We start from the raw sequence: 19,575 nt of genomic DNA, 5'->3' as shown, positions 1-19,575 counted from the left end.
ATATTTCTGAATTTGCAAATACTATTCATACAAACCTGTTTATTTAATTGAATTATAATTAAAATATACAGATTTGTTTGTGGAGTGGTGAATGGATGCTATAAAAATGACGAAGATATACAGAAGGATCCAGAGCTCCAAGAAATGGTGATGTTCATATACAACTATGGATTTCTGCAGAAGTCAGGTAACCTCATTCAAAATAACTTAAAAGCCCTGTCCACACTGCCAAATGGCAAGCTTTTAAAAAATGTGCAGCCTTAAATGTACCATTTAAATCCACCCACCAACATATATACACACACACACACACACACAAAAGACAAGTGAAGTCAAAACTCCCCAGTGGGATTTATTAAAAAAACTCTAAAACGCTGATAATAAAAATTAAAAACTTCCTGGTGAGACAATATCATGAGGGAATCCAACCTATGATGGCCAATCTAGGTTGAGAGACATTTTGACAAACAGATTATATAATAATTACATTATTATTTTTCATGGTCAGCCAACGGACATCCCACGTACATTATTGAGCATCTCATTCATACAGACAGACAGTTTAAATGAATTTGTAAGTTGCCTTGTTCAATAAGGGTGATCTCAAATATGGTAAATGGAAAATGGTTGGAATTTATATCGCGCCTTTATCCAAAGTGCTGTACAATTGATGCTTTTCATTCAGACACTCACACAGCAATGGCGATTGCCTGCCATGCAAGGCACCAACCAGCTCATCAGGAGCATTTAGGGGTTAGATGTCTTGCTTAAGGACACTTCGACACTCCCCCCAGGCGGGGAATCAAACCGGCAACGCTCCGACTGCCAGACCACAGCCAGTAATATTTTTGTCACCTCCTAGCATCCAATCAGAATCAATTATTTATCCAGACCATGGTATAAGAGACAATACACCTGTACAGTAATCTTGTTATTTATTGTGCTTGCTGAATGAATGGTATGAGTGCCATTTTGAGGAAATGTATTGACTGAGGTTGCTAGAGAGTGCGGGTCTTTGGATCTGTCAATCATTTCTGATGCCTTTTGTATTTTCTACAATATTATTTTTCCCAAAATGCTTATCATGCAAGACTTTTTTTCTTGTGGTGAGACCAATTCCAATGAAGTTACTTCACAGAACCAATGGACCATATCTCTTCCTGTTCACGGTGTTATAGTTCAGTAGCCCTAGTATTTGTCAAAGCTACTGAAAGTCAACCAAATGCCAATATCTTTTTTTAATGTTGGTTGTGTGTTGGTCACTAGATTGTCCCTCAAGCCTGAAAACAAGAGAAGAAGCCATTAAATACATCACCATGATTATGTTCACCTGCTCTGCCCAACATGCTGCTGTGAACCATGGGCAGGTACTGCATCCTCAAAGAAACATTCATGAATTGCCTCAAGAGAAACATTACATTACATTACATTACATTACATTATTGGCATTTGGCAGACGCTCTTATCCAGAGCGACGTACAGTTGATTAGACTAAGCAGGAGACAATCCTCCCCTGGAGCAATGCAGGGTTAAGGGCCTTGCTCAAGGGCCCAACGGCTCTGGGAATCGAACGGCCGACCTTGCGGGTCCCAGTCATGTACATTAACCACTACGCTACAGGCCGCCCTACGCTACATTGTATAGCTTAAATCATAAGTCATTGTCATTTGCAATGTTTTTATTTTTGTCATTAAAATGCTGTACCTCTCTCGTTGAAATCATGTGGACAGAGTGTATGACACCAAATTCATAATACATATAGATTGGTCTTACTAACAAATTTTGTCCAGATAGGCAACTGAATATCTGTCCTTAATACAGGTGTTCTGTTGACACTAACCAGGTTCGTTTGCATGTTCTCCCACAGTCCAAAGACATGCAGGTTAGGTTGATTGGAGAGTCTAAATTGCCTGTAGGTGTGAGTGTGTGAGTGAATGGTGTGTGTGCCCTACGATGGACTGGCGACCTGTCCAGGGTGTATTCCTGCCTTTCGCCAAATGTATGCTGGGATAGACTCCAGCCCCCCGCGACCCTGTTCAGGGTAAGCGGGTTAGGATAATGAATGAATGATTCTACTGAATAGCAGCTCAATGTTTAGCTGTTGAGTGAGGTGTGCTTTGTTTGGGCTGGAGGGAAAACCTACAGGTTGGTAGATCCCCAGGAACAGGGTTGGGCAGCCCTGCTGTCGGCCCTCATACTGCTACAGGAATTGCAGTCACACAATGGCTGTGCAATTGACATGCCAGTGCAATTCCCATGTGAGTTTTATTGGTTTTCCCTGTCATTATCAGTATGATATCTATGCCTGGATGCCAAATGGACCAACAACAATGAGGAAGCCTCCACCCAAGAACAAGGAGGTGACTGAAAAAGACATAATGGACACTCTTCCAGACATTACTACAACACTTGAGGCTATGAAAGTGGCTAGTTTCCTCAGCCAGGTTCCAAATGACTTTGTAAGTATTTGGAAATTTGCATTCCTTCAGAAATAATAAAAATTACTTGAATTGTTTTTAGCATTAGAACTTTGAGAGGAAACAGATGTCATAGGCATATGAGACCAAAAGTGAACTTCTTGGCCATGCACACCAGTGCTGGGTTTGATGTTCATGCTGAAAAGGATGTCATACCAGTACCTACTGTACATGAAATATGGTATCTTTGATGTTATGGAGTTGTTTTGTATCTACTGAACTTGTCTTGGAGTTCTTTTGGTAAGCATGAACTCTAGGAAGCACCAAGATATTTTGGCCTAGTTTGAAGTTACTGAAGATTTAAAATATTCTCTGGAACAAATGGATGGAACAAAAAAAATAAACGTTTTGAACGTGCTGAGAGAGCATTTATTTGGGATTTGGGATGTAGACAAGTGTTCCCCCTTCAAGCTCTGGCCCTCATTCCTGGTTACTTTCCCTACAGGTGCCACTTGGAGAGTACCCTGAGGAAGTTGCTTATGAAAGCCATATGAGAGATCCCCTCATAAAGTTCAAAAGCACACTGATGGAAATTGGAAAGAAAATCAGGACAAGGTCTGACTCCCAAGAGTTCCCCTATGAGTATTTGGACCCTGCAGGGATGGAAAACAGCATCACTATGTAATGTATGTCTGAATGAGCTACCTTTTTTCCTAATCCAGGTTATGGTATTTTATGGTCTCAGGTTAAAATTGATACTTTTGTTCTTGACTTACATAGGTAATTTGTACTATTATTTTAGTGATGTTTCTGCTCTGGGAATGCTGTTAGTCATGGCTTACACTATTGCTTATATTAATAAGGTGAATGCGTTTCTCCAAGAGTGTAAGTCACTATGGATAAGAGTCTCTGAAATGAATATGTAATTATGCTGGGGAGGATTTTTCTGTATGGCAGCAAGACACATTTTGCACAGACTGTATCTTCATCTGGAACCATTTTTCATCTTCATAATGGATAATGTATACTGTAGTTGCTTATAACCTCTGGGGTTGCTTATACCTTCTATAATTCAGTAACTTGGGTGTTGGTACTTCATATTGTATAAGGTTTTGAAGACATTTGCAAATACTTATCAACCAAGTATCATGTTCTCTTTGATATTATAAGCATGTGGTTTTGCAAACAGTATCAATGTAATTCAGTTGCTTTGCAAAATAACTTGTCATTAAATGTGTCTTTCTTTACCCTGGATATGCCTCCTTTCTGAGAAAGGTTAAATTCCTCATAGCATTTGATAAGTGTATTTGCATTATGTGATATTATTTTCCCTGTCATTGTATTCCTAGATGGTAAGAACAATGTCATGCATTCTGATACTAATTATGATTTAAAGTGGAACTTTTGTGGATAAATTCAAGCTCAAGGTGTTTGTGTCTATGAACAACTGTTGGCATGAGGGGCTACTTACTTCATTAATGAGTTTGTTTGAATTTGTCCTTATCCTCTATTCAATTCTCATGATTATATTTTTGCATTTCAAAAAGTCATGGAATTTTTAGTGGATTGGCAAAAATGCAAGGGTATTTTTACAGATTTATGACAAGTAGATCATAGGAACAAAATTATTTGATAATGATTTGTTACTTATTCAAGTTATCCCCTTTGTTGAAATATCAGTCATCAAATTCGACAAAATTAGCTCATTTATACCCACCTAATCATCCCCTACATCTGATTGGCAGCACTATCTCTGGTATCTCCTACCCACAAAGTTGTCACAGCAAGATAATTATATTCTCAGTTTACCTGCATTGTGAAATAAGGGTAAAGAGTATACAGCGCCCTGAAATGCCATCCATAGAGAATTCCATAACAGGTATAAACATTTTTTGTTATAACAGGAATTCTCCCACTTCCTGATTCTTTCCCCACACCTGATTGCAATTCCCCTCTCGTTACATGTGAATAAAAACCCCTTTGTTAGTCTGTTATCTGTCCCGACCATACTCTCCAGTGTTTATATCTGATTGATTTCTGTTACGAATTGTTTTGCCTCCGACTTCCGCCTTTTGCTTTACCCGTCTGTCTTGTTTGGAACCATAGTTTATCGACCAGTTTTGGCTTTTCAACTTCTTTTCCTGGATTCTGTTTTTGTTTGGTTTGCCCGCTAGTTATCGATACTTTGCCTGTGACTTCAACTTTGTTTTGGATTATCCCTGCTGATTCTGTTTGCTGGCTATCGACCTCTGCCTGTTTAATCTGCCAAGTTTACAATAAAGACTCTTGAATCTTGTGGTCTTGCGATTGGGTCCTGCTATTCTGATACCTGACATTTTGCACTACTTCGAATTTATGAGGTCTCCAGCACATAAAAAATGAGAATCTGAAACCAGACTCATTATGACTGTAAAAAGACTCGAGTCCCTCTATATTATACATTTAAGTAGTGTCGTGAACCCGGACCCCGTGCCGAGCTCAGACCTCACGTTCCCACGAGCAGTACCCCACGAGGAGGTGTCTCAGAGACGAACTCTCTTTTCCTTTAAGTACTTTCGAACGTCCTGGAGAACTGGTAAGTTCTACTGAACTTCCAGCCCAGTCTCGAAGTGAAGTGGTGTGACACAACGCTGTTATATGATCTCCTGTATTCACTGTATTCCTCTAAAAGACCCTTTCTTTATTAATTCACCCTCTCTCAGATATGATTATAGTCAGATATACTTTATTATAATCAAAAGAATAGAGTTATACAGCTAACAGGTTAAATATCATCTTTCAGTTTGCTAATCACATACATTGCTTTATATTCTTTCAACCGTATACCGGTGCCTTTACGTGATTCACATGAGGTTCATATAACCCCTTTGTTTTTTAATTCACCTTTCCACCAGATGTTAATGTCAAGATACACCCTTCAAATATCCATCCTCTTTGGCCTTTACCTTATCCTATGACTCCCTCTTCAGGGAGATAAAAGCTACTCCTAGAATATTGTGGGCACGAACACCCCTAAACTTTTCTACTTATTTCTACTTTATCTTATATAGTATCTTACTGAAAAATAAAAGACCTAAAAATGAAAGCAAACTTATAACTTTTAAATCACCTAATAATGCGACCTTCTACCTTATAAGTAATACAAAATATAATTACCACCCATGCCTTAAATATAGCCGTCTCGCTTCGTCTCATTTTCCGCGGGATTTGATCCCTCTTCCTTGCTGTTGATGAGCTCTTTGAACAGCTGCATTGGTTTGGGAATCTGGGGCAGGATCAGGACCCGGACTTTCGAAAGACGTGACTTTGCTCCAGTCACTGGCTCCAATGCCGCAGATGTCCTTGGAGACAGCCTTCATCTGCACTTCATACCGCGAGTACCTGTTGTATGGGATGTACACTGGTGTGTCCGGTAAACTATACTTCTCCTGCCAGTAAGAGGACCCGTTGCTTCTGTAGCGGTACGTGTACTTCCAGCAGTCTTCGAACACGTCGGGGGGGTTGCAGTGCAGCCGCAGCATGTGGCTCTCCTCACTGACACTGAGGTTAGGGGGGGGAGGCTTCAGGTTTTTGCGTGGGTCCAGCAGGAAGGTTCAAGAGGATGTGAATGTCGGTGAAGTCGGGCAGCTTTCCATGCAGGTGACCGCCTGTTTTATCCTCCCCACTGTAGAAGTACAGGCCACAGCTACCCAAGGTCTTCATTTCCATATGCTTATGTCAGTAGTAGAGCCGGAGGTCTCTGGTCCCGTCTGTTGGCCACCAGGTGCAGTTCATGGCTCCAAGCATGTCGTAAAAACTCCAGGTCGCCAGCCTGCCCAGCTGTTACTGTACTGTGGTATTGAATGCTACATGTACTGCTGTTCAATTTCTCCGGTGGGCTCCAGGTCAAGTTCACGCAGAAGTCGTTGGGGAATTGCAGATACACATCACTAGGCAGAGGGAGCGCGACACTCCAGCTTGATTATAGTTGTCCTGCGTTGCTCTCTCCTCAACAGCCCTTCGATATCTTGTTAAGCAAAATCCTAAGAGGCTTTCTTAACGTCTAAAAGCACACTCCTTATGTATCCTGAAACTTGTATAGAAGTGTACTTATTTTGGTAAGACATTCCTCCCGAAATATCCCCATTATACCTAGTGGGAAAACACTAGCTCTTATGCAACTTATTTAATGAGCCTATTCATCACTGTTATCTGCCTCACTGTCATAATCTCTCCTGGACTCTCTCCATACTTTGACTTCATACAAGCCAGCAGTAAGTGCCTTTCACCAGCTCAATACATTCTTCAGGTGCTCTTTCTTGTGTCGCCTTAAGGCCTGGACACACCAAACCGACGGTCGGCCATCGGACGTCGGTGGCGCCCTGTCGGACGAGTCTTTCCGGTGTGTCCCGCACGCCGACACAACATGTTGAATCGGCGTCGGAGCCCCCGGAGCCGTCGATGAGAGAGAGCTCTCTGATTGGCTGTCCAGCTAGCGAATCAGTGCACGAGAAGAGAAATGGAAGCGACGAAAGCAAGCAAACGAGGAAGTCAAGAGGTCAAGCCAGTGCCATTCCAAAGTTACTATTACTACCAGACATTTACATTTTTGGCATTTGGCAGACGCTCTTATCCAGAGCGACGTACAACAAAGTGCATACCCATAACCAGGGATAAGTTCGCTGAAAGACCCTAGAGGGAAGTACAATTTCAATTGCTACCTGTACAACAAAGATAAGGACGAGGGCCTTTTTTATTGTTATTAAATTTTTTTTTTATTTTTTATTTTTTTGAGAACAAAGAAACAAACAAACAGAGCAAAAGTGACCAAAGTTAACTATCCAAACCCTGCTTACCTAGCCAACTAAAAATACCGATACAGACATAATTTTTGATTAGTATTACTAAATAGAGAACAAGGAAATTGCTGCAAACTGTTTGTTGTGAGCGAGACAATGGCTGCTTCTAGGTCCAACGCAATGCAAACGCATTCCCCGGTCTTCCGGTTTCCATTTTTTGAAAGACAAATACAGACTACCGCCACCTGCTGGTGTGGAGAGTTATTACCTCTCACGCAGGTGCAGAACGTACGTGCAACTCGGCCGTCGGCGGACCGTCGTTGCGGTGTGTTCGGAACAGCCAACATAAAACAACGCGTATCGACGTTCGATCTTTGTCGACGCTCCGCGGCGCGACCGTCGGTTGGAATGGAATAGCTTTATTGTCATTGCACAGTACAGAGCAACGAAATTACAGTTGACAGTTTCATCCCGTCCAAGAAGCATACAGAGGCCATTTCGTGGCCAACATGGGGAGGGAGACAGGAGCAGGAGAACTATCACTAGATAAGAAAGAAACAATGGGGGGAGATGAGGGAAAAAAATACAACTCCCCAAACTGGGCTCCTTTAGGGGGACCTCGGCACATAAGCAAACAATTAAACATCACAACAAGAAAACTCGAGACATGCACATTTTGGTATTGAAAGGTCTCAGGGAGGAGAGGTGTCACAGGTCAGACACTAGGGGGAGCGCGCAGCCACATGGCGCAACGCTCAACTCCCCAGCAGACTGCTCTATGATAGGGAAAGACTCGAGGGGGCCGACTAAGGCGTTGAATCCAAGGGTGTGTGTCTTTGTGTATGTGTATGTGTGAGCCTCTGGACTTCGTCACCGCCCAGGCCAACAGTGTTCTCTATCGGTGGTGAGGATTGGAGACAACCTTGAGTCCCAAGTGGTGAAGTCCACAGGAGGAGTAGGGAGGGGTGGGGTTTGGGGGATGGGCTGAGCAGCTGTCTGCATACCATCCAGGAGAGTAGAAATCGGGTGTCCAAGGCTGAAGCGGGAGAGCCAACGAAGATAAGCTTGTTTGGGTTAGGCCGACTCTGCAGTTTTCTGCCTGCCTTAAAGTCTCACTGGTTCTCTCGGTCCAAATTAGCCGAATGTGATGGCCCATTCCGAGTCGTTCCAATCCACTTCTCCAAGTCGTTATCCATCTTGCGAGTGAGGCGATGCAGTTCGCCTATCGCTTGAGTCTGAGTGTTCATGATCCGACACATTCCCTCAAAGACGGACAGCTTCTCAATTGCCAAAACTGCTGCCAACGCCTTTCGAACTTTGCGATAAACCAGGAACCCACCAAATCCAAACAGCAGGAAACCTGTTATCATAATCCCAATTATGTAGACGTCTTCAATATCCTCCACGGAAAGGATGGACAGACACACGACCCTCGGTACCTCATACGAGTCCATCATGTATCCGGCTGCATGCGTTCCGTCGGGGCAGGCGGGTTCTCCCTTACCCAGTTTTCTCGTTGAGAAAAATTTGATCAATTGCATTGAGAGACCATCTGATCAGATCCATAATTTCAGTTTTCGGAAAGAGATGCAGAGAGAGGCTCAGAGTTACAGGTTCAGACAGAGACTACACAAGGACAAGAGCAAAGCAGCAGAGATAAGGGCAGGGAGAGAAAGAAAATGCGACCGCCTCCGTCGAGAGTAGCAGAAGAAAGGTTTGGTGTGTCCGGGCCTTTAAGGAATCTACAAAGGACATCCAATTAATAGCCGAGTGTAATTCATCACCCAACTCCTCATACTCTTTCATTTCCCAATCGTCCACATTGTTTTCCTCATCTCTTTGCTTTCACCAGGCCTTATGCTCCTCCCCTGTAGGAGCAAGCACACACTTCTCAACCAAGAATGTTATTATACATTCATGTTACGCATGGCTTCAGTCAGACCTTTAGCCTTGCTCCTTAGTACCCTAAATCTAAGTCCTCCGACTTCAGACTCCTCTGCTGACAAGTAGGGCTGCTCATTAGCTCTGAACCACATATTTTTCCTCTTACGGGCGTTCTTACTACCACCTCAATGGCGTGTGCGAGGGGTTAACAATGCATTCCTGCCTAACCCATCTTCTGTCAATCTATCATCAGGCAGGCCTAGGGCCGGGTCCTCGACAGTAGTTTATCCATTTTTTATGTTAACCTTTTCACAAGTTTGAAAACATTTGGCACGTCATGACAATCCTAACCAGTGTAGTGAAGTAGCGCAGCTGTCTGGCGAAGTACTGCTCTCTTCATCACCGCAACTTTCTGGATCCTCGGCCCATCTTTCTATTTCACCGCAAATCACACACCATAACAACTTAGCATTACCACATGCATTACCGGCAGCAACTATATGCATAGGAGCATGGAGACATGGTCAAGAGGTTCAGCTGTTTTTCAGACCAAATGTCAGAATGGGGAAGACATGTGATCTAAGTGATCTTGTGGAAGCCAGGGTCATTCCATGGTGCCACAAAGAATTGAGGCTGTTTTGAGAGCAAAGTGCTCATTGGCTTTCGAAAGTATAAGTAAGGGTTTAAGTCTGGTCTTTGGCTGGCTCCAGCATTGTCTTAGCTGTATGCTTCGGGTCATTGTCATGCTGGAAGGTGAACCATTACCCCAGTCTGAGGTCACATGCACTCAGGTCAGGTTTTTTTCAAGGACCTGTCTGTATTTGGCTGCATTCATCCTTCCTTCAATTCTGACCAGTGTCCCTATCCCTGCCTCTGAGAAGAACCCCCATAGCATGATGCTAACACCACCACGCTTTACTTTAGGGGTGCTATTACCCAGGTGGTGGCAGTGCCTGGTGTTTGCTAGACATTGTGCTTGGAGTCCATTACAATATGTATATATATAAATGGGAGCTTCTGCAATACAACAAAAAGGAAACATCTATACGATGCCTACAGCTAATATACTTTCTATATTTGCCTTTAAACAACTGTTTTATCAATTACCTACCCTGCTGTACAAGTCCAATGATGATTGGTATGCTTTATCACTGTAAGTTTTTATCGAAAGACAAGCAAGGAGGATCGCACGTTTGAGCCAATGTGCTTATTTATTAATGGCAACAAGAAAGCAGCTGAACGAAAGTGGAGAATGGGACACAGAATGTAACTGGCTAGTTAAACAGCTACCTACAGTAAGCTACCTAGAGTCAGGAGTTTGTTTTGAAAGTAGGGCTGGTCAGACACAAATGTCAGGGTTTTTTTTTTTTTATCCCTGTCTGTCACTGATTTCAAGTTCAAAATTGTGAAGAATGACCAATCACAGAAAATCGATTGGACCTTCTAACTTCCTTGACTATCACACAATTTCACAAGATACCTAACTACCTCTCAAGTATAAACTAGAAAGGTAAATCCCTATCATTTCTAATTAACGTTGAAGTCTTTCATGAATGGAATGAAACATTTCAACAAACACACTCCTTGATCACATTGCACTTTTAAAAAAATATTATTGGGCTGCTGCAGCCCTGCTCCTCCCCTGGTTCATGCCCAGGCTTTTGACACATGCTGGAGCTACAGATTCATCCACCCAACCGGCTGAATTGCATAGTTCACGTCCCTCAATGCTGACTTTCTAGTTTAGCTGCTAGTTTAATACCTCAAATGTTACCATCTCTACCTATAGTATAAGCTGGTGGAGGATGGGCACATCCCCATAGCTGGGTTCCTCCTGAGATTTCTTCACATCGGGACATTTTTTCAAGGTTTTTCTTACCAGCAGGGAGTTTTTCACCGCATGTCCCATTTGTGGGCTTTCCCTTCTGTTACTCTGTAAGGCGTCTTTGGGACAGTACTCTGTGAAAAGCACATAAAACACAAATAAAACTGAATTAGTGCAGTGCGCTCACACCATACTATTTTTCAAGCTGAAATGAAGAAACTGCAAACACAAATCACAAAGACAAGCTTACTATATCCTGTACCAGTCAAGCAAAGTGACCCATGGTTGCAGGATAATGATTTAACCCCCACTGGGAAATCAATTCACAACTGAAAGCAAAATGCAAAATACAGACCACACACATGAGTTCAAAAGCAGGAAAGAGGAAGTGTGGTAGCAGCAGCTGAGAATCATGGATACATAAATGAAGTACAAACCCACACATCTTGCATAAACAGCATATCTGCTGATGACACACAAATATCCATTATTGGATATACATAGCAATACATTAAAAAGAATACATGCAAGAGTAAATTCTGGAAAAAAAGACTTACCAGCCTCTGGTTGAGAGTTCATATCACAGTAGACAGGAAATGGGTTCCGTTCCTGCCCAGGTCCATCAGGCTCAATAATGTATGTTCCAGACTCAAGCATTCCAGAGTACAGTACACATGCACACACACATGTACACACACGCTCACACATGCTCACACATATGGCTCCAGCTGTGGTGTTAAACCATCACCATGTGGCAGTTCTGGGAAGACTAAACCATTGTGCAAATAATCCTACTAATTTCCAAATAGAAAGCGACTGAAAAATATACCCTGGTTTAAGATACACAAAACATGGCAAATTAGACACTAACTAAAGTGAGGTGTGTTATTAAATTAAATGGCCTACAGGGTTGCCAACTCTCACACTTTTGTCATGAGATACAAGCTATCATGCTCTCACGCTACCCAAGCACGTATAAAAATAAAATTACAAATACAAAGACCAAACCAGAAAGAACGCCGCACCCTCATTATTACCCTCATACCCAAATTATCTAGATCATCTATCAGTTTAAGATGTAAAGCCCGATACTGCCATCAGAACTGGAGGCTGCATTTTTCCCACTACCAAAAGCAACACTAGTCTTCCAATATTTATGCCTGGCTTGGATGTCATACGTAGGTCTCAGAAGTCGTGTTGTCATTCCCTTTGGGTTCATTAGCATTATAGAGAATTCCAGACAAAAATGGCAGTGTGATTTGGGTCATTGTCTTGCTGCATGACGAAGTTCCTCCCAATTAGTTTGCAAACATTTCATTAGTTGGCAGACAGAATGTTTTTGTAGACTTCTGAATTAATCCTGCTGCTACCATCACAAGTTACATCATCATTAAAGATTATTGTGCCGACTCCAGAAGCTGCCATGCAAGCCCAAGCCATGACACTTCCTGCACCACACCATGCATCACAGATGAGCTTGCATGTTTTAGATCATGAGCTGATCCCTTCTTTCACCACACTTTGGTAGAGGTTAAACTTGGTTTCATCAGTCCATAAAACTTTGTTCCAGAACTTTTGTGGGTCATCTCTGTAAATTCTAATTGTAATCTTGCCTTCCCATTCTTACTGCTGAGTAGTTTGCATCTTGTGGTATAGCCTTTATATTGCTGTCTAATTTGAATGGTTGATTGAGATACCTTTGCCCCTGCCCTGTGAAGATTGTTTGTGATGTCACTGACAGATGTTTTGGGGTTTTTCTTCACCGCTCTCAATAATGTCTGTTGCTCAGTACACCAGCGGTTTCTTTCCTTTTCAGGACATTCCAAGTTGTTGTACAAGCTATCAATGCTTGTGCAATGGATTTACCCTGTTTAAGCTTCAAAATGGCTTGCTTTGCTCCAAAAGACAGCTCTCTATTCTTCATGTCTTCCTAGGACAAGGCTAAAACCAACAGCAGACATTAAGAACAATTTATCGTTCAAGCAATCAATCAAACAGGACACATCTGGGCAACAAGAAACACCTGTCAGTCACATGTTCCAATGCTTTTGGGTGGTCTGATACAAAAGGTGATATGTTCTAAGTTGTTGAATACATTTAGATAAAAATAAAAGCTAAAATTCAGATCTGTCATCTCATGCATATCTTCAGTTTATAGCAAAAACAACATAATTAACCTGTTACACAAATCTGACTAGAAAAAACATATTCCAAAGACTGTCCTGCCTCTACTGTGTATATATAGGTGTTTCAGTGGAATTATGCAATTAACTAAAACAATGGTCATGGAACTTTCACAGCTGAAAAAGAAGAACGGAACTATGTCCAAACCCACAATGTACTTAAAAACCCCTTCTCAGTATACACTCATGTACTATAAATCCCAAAAGCTCAAAGGCAGACACAGCCACGAGAAGGGTCCACTAGTGCATATAATCTTAATATCCACCACAAACAACCTAGGCTTAAGGATAGATAGAATTTATGCACATTTTTTTAATGTTAGGATTTAAAAAAAGAATTACCCAACATTTGTTGATGGTTTCGGGACTTTGCTGGTTGTCTTTACATGAAGACAGAATCAGTTTTGCATAATAATGCGCTCCATAAAGATGTAGGGCACTAGCTTTTGGGGAGCTATAATGTTGGCTGAGGAGCCAGGATGAATTTGTTGAACATATCTTTACGTTGAAAGGGAGGATTCTTGAAGAGAAGATGTTTGTAATGAAATTAAGGGCATATTTCACAAGGATTTATTCAGTTATTTTAGTTGTACTCTACACTGAAATCAATTTCTGAAGAAGCAGAGGAGGAAGAACTGGAGGAGGAACTGAAATGTGCTTTTCCACAAAAATCTCATGTTCACATGACATGCAACAGGGTACAGTATTGTGAAAATGCTGGGAACGATATAGATGAGCCATCATCCATATCATAAGTTAAAAGGGGTTTTATTTTCTGAGAATACAGCTGCAGGGAAATCCAGAACAGGTAATCAGTGATGGAACTGAAAAATATCACTTCCTTGGGTGTGGAATCCTGGAAACAATATAAAAGGAGTTAGTGGTGCAAATGTTTCTCACTTGGGTAAACTATAGCAAGAAGAAATGGCAAGATATATTGTCAAAGTTCAACCAAGGCCAACAGACAGAGTTTACATCAAATTTTCAGATAGCCAGGAAAAAGAGTATCTAATTCAAGGTGACACTGTAAGTAAATTTGAATACATAATTGTACAGCCTGTTTGTGATACTACGTTTGTGTTACTTACGACAATGTTGTGTCAAAGTTACTACTTTTGTGTTACAAATATATAATTTATAAATATATAATTAATGTGTTGCACAGGTAACTTTTTAAGAGACTATGTTGAAAGTAGCACAAAATGTGTTCTCCTATTAGATATGGGTGTGCATAAAATTTTTTTGAAGTTAATGTATGTGTTGTTTTGAGAGTGGATAAAATAATTTTATGAAAAACATATGTAACCCTATATATATTATTACATTTTAAAATAGCCTGAAAACAGCTTACAAAAAGTTTTATTTTCAATCTCACTACTTTCATCCACCATACACTGCTGTTGTGTAACTAATCATTCTTGTCCCCCAAGACAATTGAGTTAAGCGAAACACCAAAGGAAATCACCGTACGACAGGAGAGAACTTGGCGTCGTATTTTCAGATCATGGCGCTGCATGTATGTGACCATTACCTCCTTGGACTCGGAGAAGGAACTCTACTTCCCTGTCTTCAGGGGGATTGACTCAGCTGGGTTGACCATCAAGGAAGATTCAGGTAAGAATGATCAATCCCTGAGTTCAGCAAAATAATTGAGATTCAAACCTTGTATAGCAATGCGATTGGGCTGTGTCAAGGTTGTGTTGTACCAGGTGAAAGAAAGGTGGGGACATGATTTGTAGCCAAAAGGGTCAATGGAGGTTCTGTACATCCTCTCCTGGGAGTGGACAGGGTGGCAGTTTGCTCACTGGCTATTTGCTACGCTGTAATCTGACTGATACTAAAATAAAGACTTTCTTTCTGTGAAGTTAACCTTCTGTGATGTGAACATTTAATTGAATTTAAATTGTTTGGTGCTCAGCCATAGTTGTGTTTTCCTTTTAAAGAATTCTGTTTGTGCTGCTTATTCTAACCTGCATGTCCTTGCTGGAATATTAGATCAAAATTACCTTCAGTTCTAATAATATGAAGGTGGTAAAGTCTCATAAAGTCTTCCCTTTATAAGAATTAAAATAATGATTGTATTTTAAACAGAAGAGTTTGAATATATATTGAATTTGAACCATCATTTCACATTCAATTTCAATAATCACCTGGGCCTCATTTTTCAAAACTGAATCTGGAGCAAAAAACTAAATGCAGAAAATGAAATCTGCATTTAGTACACTGCATAGCCATAGCTTTTCAGTCATTTGATTAACCTCTATGTTGCCATTTTTGGGTCAAATAATAAGAACATACTTATTAACAGAAAATTAAAGCCACATAAAAATTGTTCTTACTTTTATCATACATTTATTTGCACGTATACAATAGTATACAATATTCAGGGTGTAAAATGTTTAGTGAAATTAATTTTTTTCAAGGAAGATAGGCAGTATTTCCCCAAAATCAACATAATTTATCTCAACGAAGCAGGCCTGTATCCACCCTTCCAGAGGAATCAAGGTTATCCCAATATTTGGCATCAAATCCATCCTTTTTTTGCCTTTGAAGCTTTGAAAAATGTAAAAGCAACATTTAAGATGATTGAAGGTAGGGTTGGATCACCAAATAATATCAGTGTTACATGTATCCATGTTGATACACCAAATATTAAGATTTATTCCAAACCGATTACTGTTATCTTCTCAGAAAAGCCTTGAAAAACTGGGTCCAGGTCAAATGGAAAAAAAGTTATTCAGTCCATTTTATTATTGAAAAGTAGTCCTTTAATGGTCTAGATGCATACTCAAATGCTATTGAAGGTCTGCAGAATGTCCTAATATCTGTGATGTACCATTCAGAGGACCCAAGCGCAGACCAGTGAATATGCAAAAATGTTGTCTTTAATTACATTTACATTTACATTTTACATTTTAGTCATTTGGCAGACACTTTTAGTCCAAAGCGATTTACAAGTGCTTTGACATTGGACTTAATTCAGTCCAATGTCAAAAGCCAGGTAATCAGAATATACAGTGCCAAATCGAGTTGTAAAAGAATAGTAGTAAACAAAAGCAGGGGTCAAAAATCCAGGAAATCAAAGGGCTGAGGTACAAATGGGCTAGGCAATGAAAGCAGAAAACGAATATCAAAACTAAATAATCCAATGTGCAAACAAAACCAAAGGGGCAAGGCAACCTCGAAAATAAGGAATCTCAATTAATCAGGCTTATAAATAATTCTTTGTATGAAGGTGGTTGTGCATGCAATCCTGGGATGGCAGGACAGAAGGGAAGAATGTCCCCATTGTAGCACTTGAGATCTGCCCACAGGAGGAATGTATAATCAGTTTCAGGACAGTTACTCAGACCAGCTTCACCATTCTGGGCATTGTGTATGATGTCCTCGATCTCGAGTCGAATGGCACTGATGAAACAACTGGCGGCTAGAATGCTGTCCCTGCTGGAAAACTTGTATCTTCTAGACAGGGCATCGGGTTTGACATTCTTCGGACCGGGGTCATAAGCAAGCGTGAAATAAAATCTTGCAAAAAATAGAGCCCATCTGGCCTGCTGGGAGTTGAGTCGCTTAGCCGTTTCTTAGTTCTCCAAGTTTTTGTGGTCAGTCCACACCAGAAAAGGGATTTGGGCTCCCTCCAACCAATGTCTCCTGCTGGCTAGTTTAACTGCCAGCAGCTCCCAATTGCCGATGTCATGATTATCTTCAGTGGGAGAAAGGCGGCAAGGAAAGAAGGCACAGCGATGTACTTTATTGTACTTGTTATAGCGCTGTGACAGAAGATCCCCCACCCCGATGTTTGAGGCATCCACCTCCACTACAAATGGAGGGTGGGGTCTGGATGGATAAGAATAGGGGCTGTTGTGAAATGCTCCTTAAATTTAAGGAATGCCTAGCTCTCACATCCCACTGGAAAGGTCTTCTTGATGGATGTGAGGGCAATGGCGATGGTACTGTAATTGCGGATGAACCTGCAGTAGAAGTTTGCGAAACCCAGGAAACTCTGCAGCTCCTTATGGTTACTTGATGGAGGCCACTCGACCACTGCTGTGACCTTCTTGGGGTCCATTCTGATACTGCCTGCAGAAACGATATAACCCAACAAAGAAGTAGTGGGGCAGTGGAACTCACACTTCTCTGCTTTTACAAAGAGGCGATTCTCCAGAAGACGTTGAAGGACCTTGCGGAAATGAATGTCATGTTCTTCCTTGGATCTGGAATGGATTAGAATGTCATCCAGGTACACAAAACTGGTGAAAACACTGAGCGGCACAGAATGGGCTCCAACCCAAAATCTTGTCTCTTTTCCAGTCCATCTCGGGGTTGTGTTTGACCAACCAGGGCTGACCCAGGGTGATGGGGGAATGTGCTCCTCTACTCACTAGTGGGCGTTGGCTTTTAACAGGCACATACAGACAAAGTGCCCCGGTTTCCCACAGTAGAGGCACACTTGGTTACTCATCGTCCTATCCCTCTCCTCTTTGGACAGACCGGTATGGTCCACTTGCATCAGTTCAGTCTCAGATGCTTGAGTAGGAGGTGTCCGCTGGCTCTGGAGTTGTAGAACCGCCTGGAGTGACCCAGACCTCGGAAATGCTAGCAGTCCCGGAGGCATGTATCCACCCAGATGGCCAGTGCGATGAGTTCCTCCAAATCTTCGGGCAGCTCCCAGATCAACAGCTCATCCTTGATGCGCTCTGCAAGGCCATTGAGGAACATGTCGTACAGTGCCTTGCTTTCCCATCCACAAGATGTCGCTAGTGTCTGGAAATCGATAGCGAAGTCGGACACACTGTGTCCCTCCTGGCGCATGCGCAGGAGCTCTCGGGCTGGTTTGTGGCCAGGTTTAGAGCGATCGAACACCCGCTTCATTTCCGCAGCGAACATCTTGGAAGTCTGCAAGCAGAGGAGTCTCGCCTTGCCCCATCAGTTGCGTAATGATGTATGCTACCTAGGCCTGCTTGGTGGGGAAGATGGTAGGCTGAAGCTGAAAGATGAGTTGACACTGAAGAAGGAAGGGATGACATCCTCCAGGCTCCCCGACATATTTCTCTGGAGGGGGTAGGCGGGGTTCTCGCACTGGTGCAGGTGGAGTACTCGGAGCTGGTGGAGCAGTAGGTAGCCAGGAATTGGGATTGGGTGAAGCGTGGTTGTCAGGTTGGCCAGGCAGCTGGTGATGGACTGCAGATGTTGGGAGACTGCATCCAATTGCTTCTGCTGACGGCCCAATGCAGCTCCATGGTTTCCCAGCACAAACTGCAGCTGGGAGTGGTCTGCTGGGTCCATCCTGGTCAGAAGGCCCAAGCGCAGACCAGGGAATATGCAGAAACGTTGTCTTTAATTCAGTCCAATGTCAAAAGCCCGGTAATCAGAAGATACAGTGTCAAATCGAGTTGCAAAAGAATAGTAGTAAACAAAAGCAGGGGTCAAAAATCCAGGAAATCAAAGGGCTGAGGTACAAAAGGGCTCGACAAAAACAAAGTTGACGAAGGCAGAAAAAGAATATCAAAACCAGTGTCTTCAGGAATCTCAATGATCAGGCTTACAAAGAATCGGCAACTGAAAAATGATCAACGTTCTGACAGTGGGTATAACAGAGACTGGGGTTTATATACACAAAGGGAAGCGACATACTAGGCATGGCAAAAGAGGGAGGAGGGTTTCGCAAATACACAAGAGGTGAGGAACATGAATGGGTAGTAATACAGTAATAAGGGGGAAACGGACTGGATACACACAGACCCACATGTAATACAAACGGCTCAGGATTAGGGAGAACACAATTGCACAGTTAAGATTTAAGAGACGTAGTGAGAGCAGGGAGCAGGTGTGAACACTTTGCTGAATCAAAGCAAGCAATTAATGATAGAATAGAGAGGTAGAGTTAAAGAGCAGAATCTAAACTGGGGATAAAGTTAGTATGTTAGTTTATGTGATTAGATATAATTACCCAAAACCAGTGACTGTTAGTTTGTTAGTTAGACAGACAGTGTGATAATATAATTAGTACTGTACAAAATCTGTATTAGTTGTTATTAGTATATTAGTGCTATCTCCAACATGAACTAGAGAAAAAGAAGGAAATAGGAACAAGCGAGATTGAGAAGGAATCACAGGAAACCGGAAAATTCAGAAACCACCCAAATAGTGCAGCACGCAGACGGGGGAGTGACTTGGGCTCAGAAACATACAGACACAGACATAACAGTGGAAGATGATTGCAATGAACTGTAATGGACGAATAAACAGAAGACCAGATATGAATAATGAAAAATAATAAATTACATAAAATAACAAATAAACTAACTGTCATAATTTTTATTTTAAATTACAGCGAAGTTACCACACGATGATACCTCTGAGGAGAGAAAGGAATCTTTGAGCAAAAATCGCAAATTTCAAGGTAAAATGTGTACACATGGTTCACTTCTTACTATTTACTACAATATATGAACAACAAAACCACAATGATGGACCAGAAATGTCGA

The 19,575-nt window shown here is 41.8% G+C and overlaps 2 protein-coding genes across 2 annotated transcripts in view; both read left to right on the top strand.

The window, feature by feature from the left end:
• Window positions 1-70: 70 nt before the first annotated feature.
• LOC133125840 (hydroperoxide isomerase ALOXE3-like) lies at window positions 71-4,713 on the top strand. The gene is made up of 4 exons (XM_061237517.1): window positions 71-187; window positions 1,267-1,367; window positions 2,292-2,459; window positions 2,923-4,713. Exons 1-4 carry the CDS (start codon window positions 145-147, stop codon window positions 3,100-3,102), a joined length of 492 nt encoding a protein of 163 aa, XP_061093501.1. The 5' UTR covers window positions 71-144; the 3' UTR covers window positions 3,103-4,713.
• Window positions 4,714-13,861: 9,148 nt separating this feature from the next.
• LOC133125836 (polyunsaturated fatty acid 5-lipoxygenase-like) overlaps window positions 13,862-19,575 on the top strand; it is a 32,562-nt gene continuing 26,848 nt past the window's right edge. The window contains exons 1-3 of the mRNA XM_061237512.1: window positions 13,862-14,113; window positions 14,518-14,701; window positions 19,422-19,490. Of these exons, the coding sequence (XP_061093496.1) occupies window positions 14,012-14,113; window positions 14,518-14,701; window positions 19,422-19,490 (355 nt within the window). The 5' untranslated portion in view covers window positions 13,862-14,011. The remainder of the gene's footprint in view (window positions 14,114-14,517; window positions 14,702-19,421; window positions 19,491-19,575) is intronic.

The sequence above is a fragment of the Conger conger genome, chromosome 4, assembly GCF_963514075.1.
Source record: "Conger conger chromosome 4, fConCon1.1, whole genome shotgun sequence".
Classification (NCBI taxonomy): domain Eukaryota; kingdom Metazoa; phylum Chordata; class Actinopteri; order Anguilliformes; family Congridae; genus Conger; species Conger conger.
This window is presented reverse-complemented; position numbering and strand designations above follow the sequence as displayed.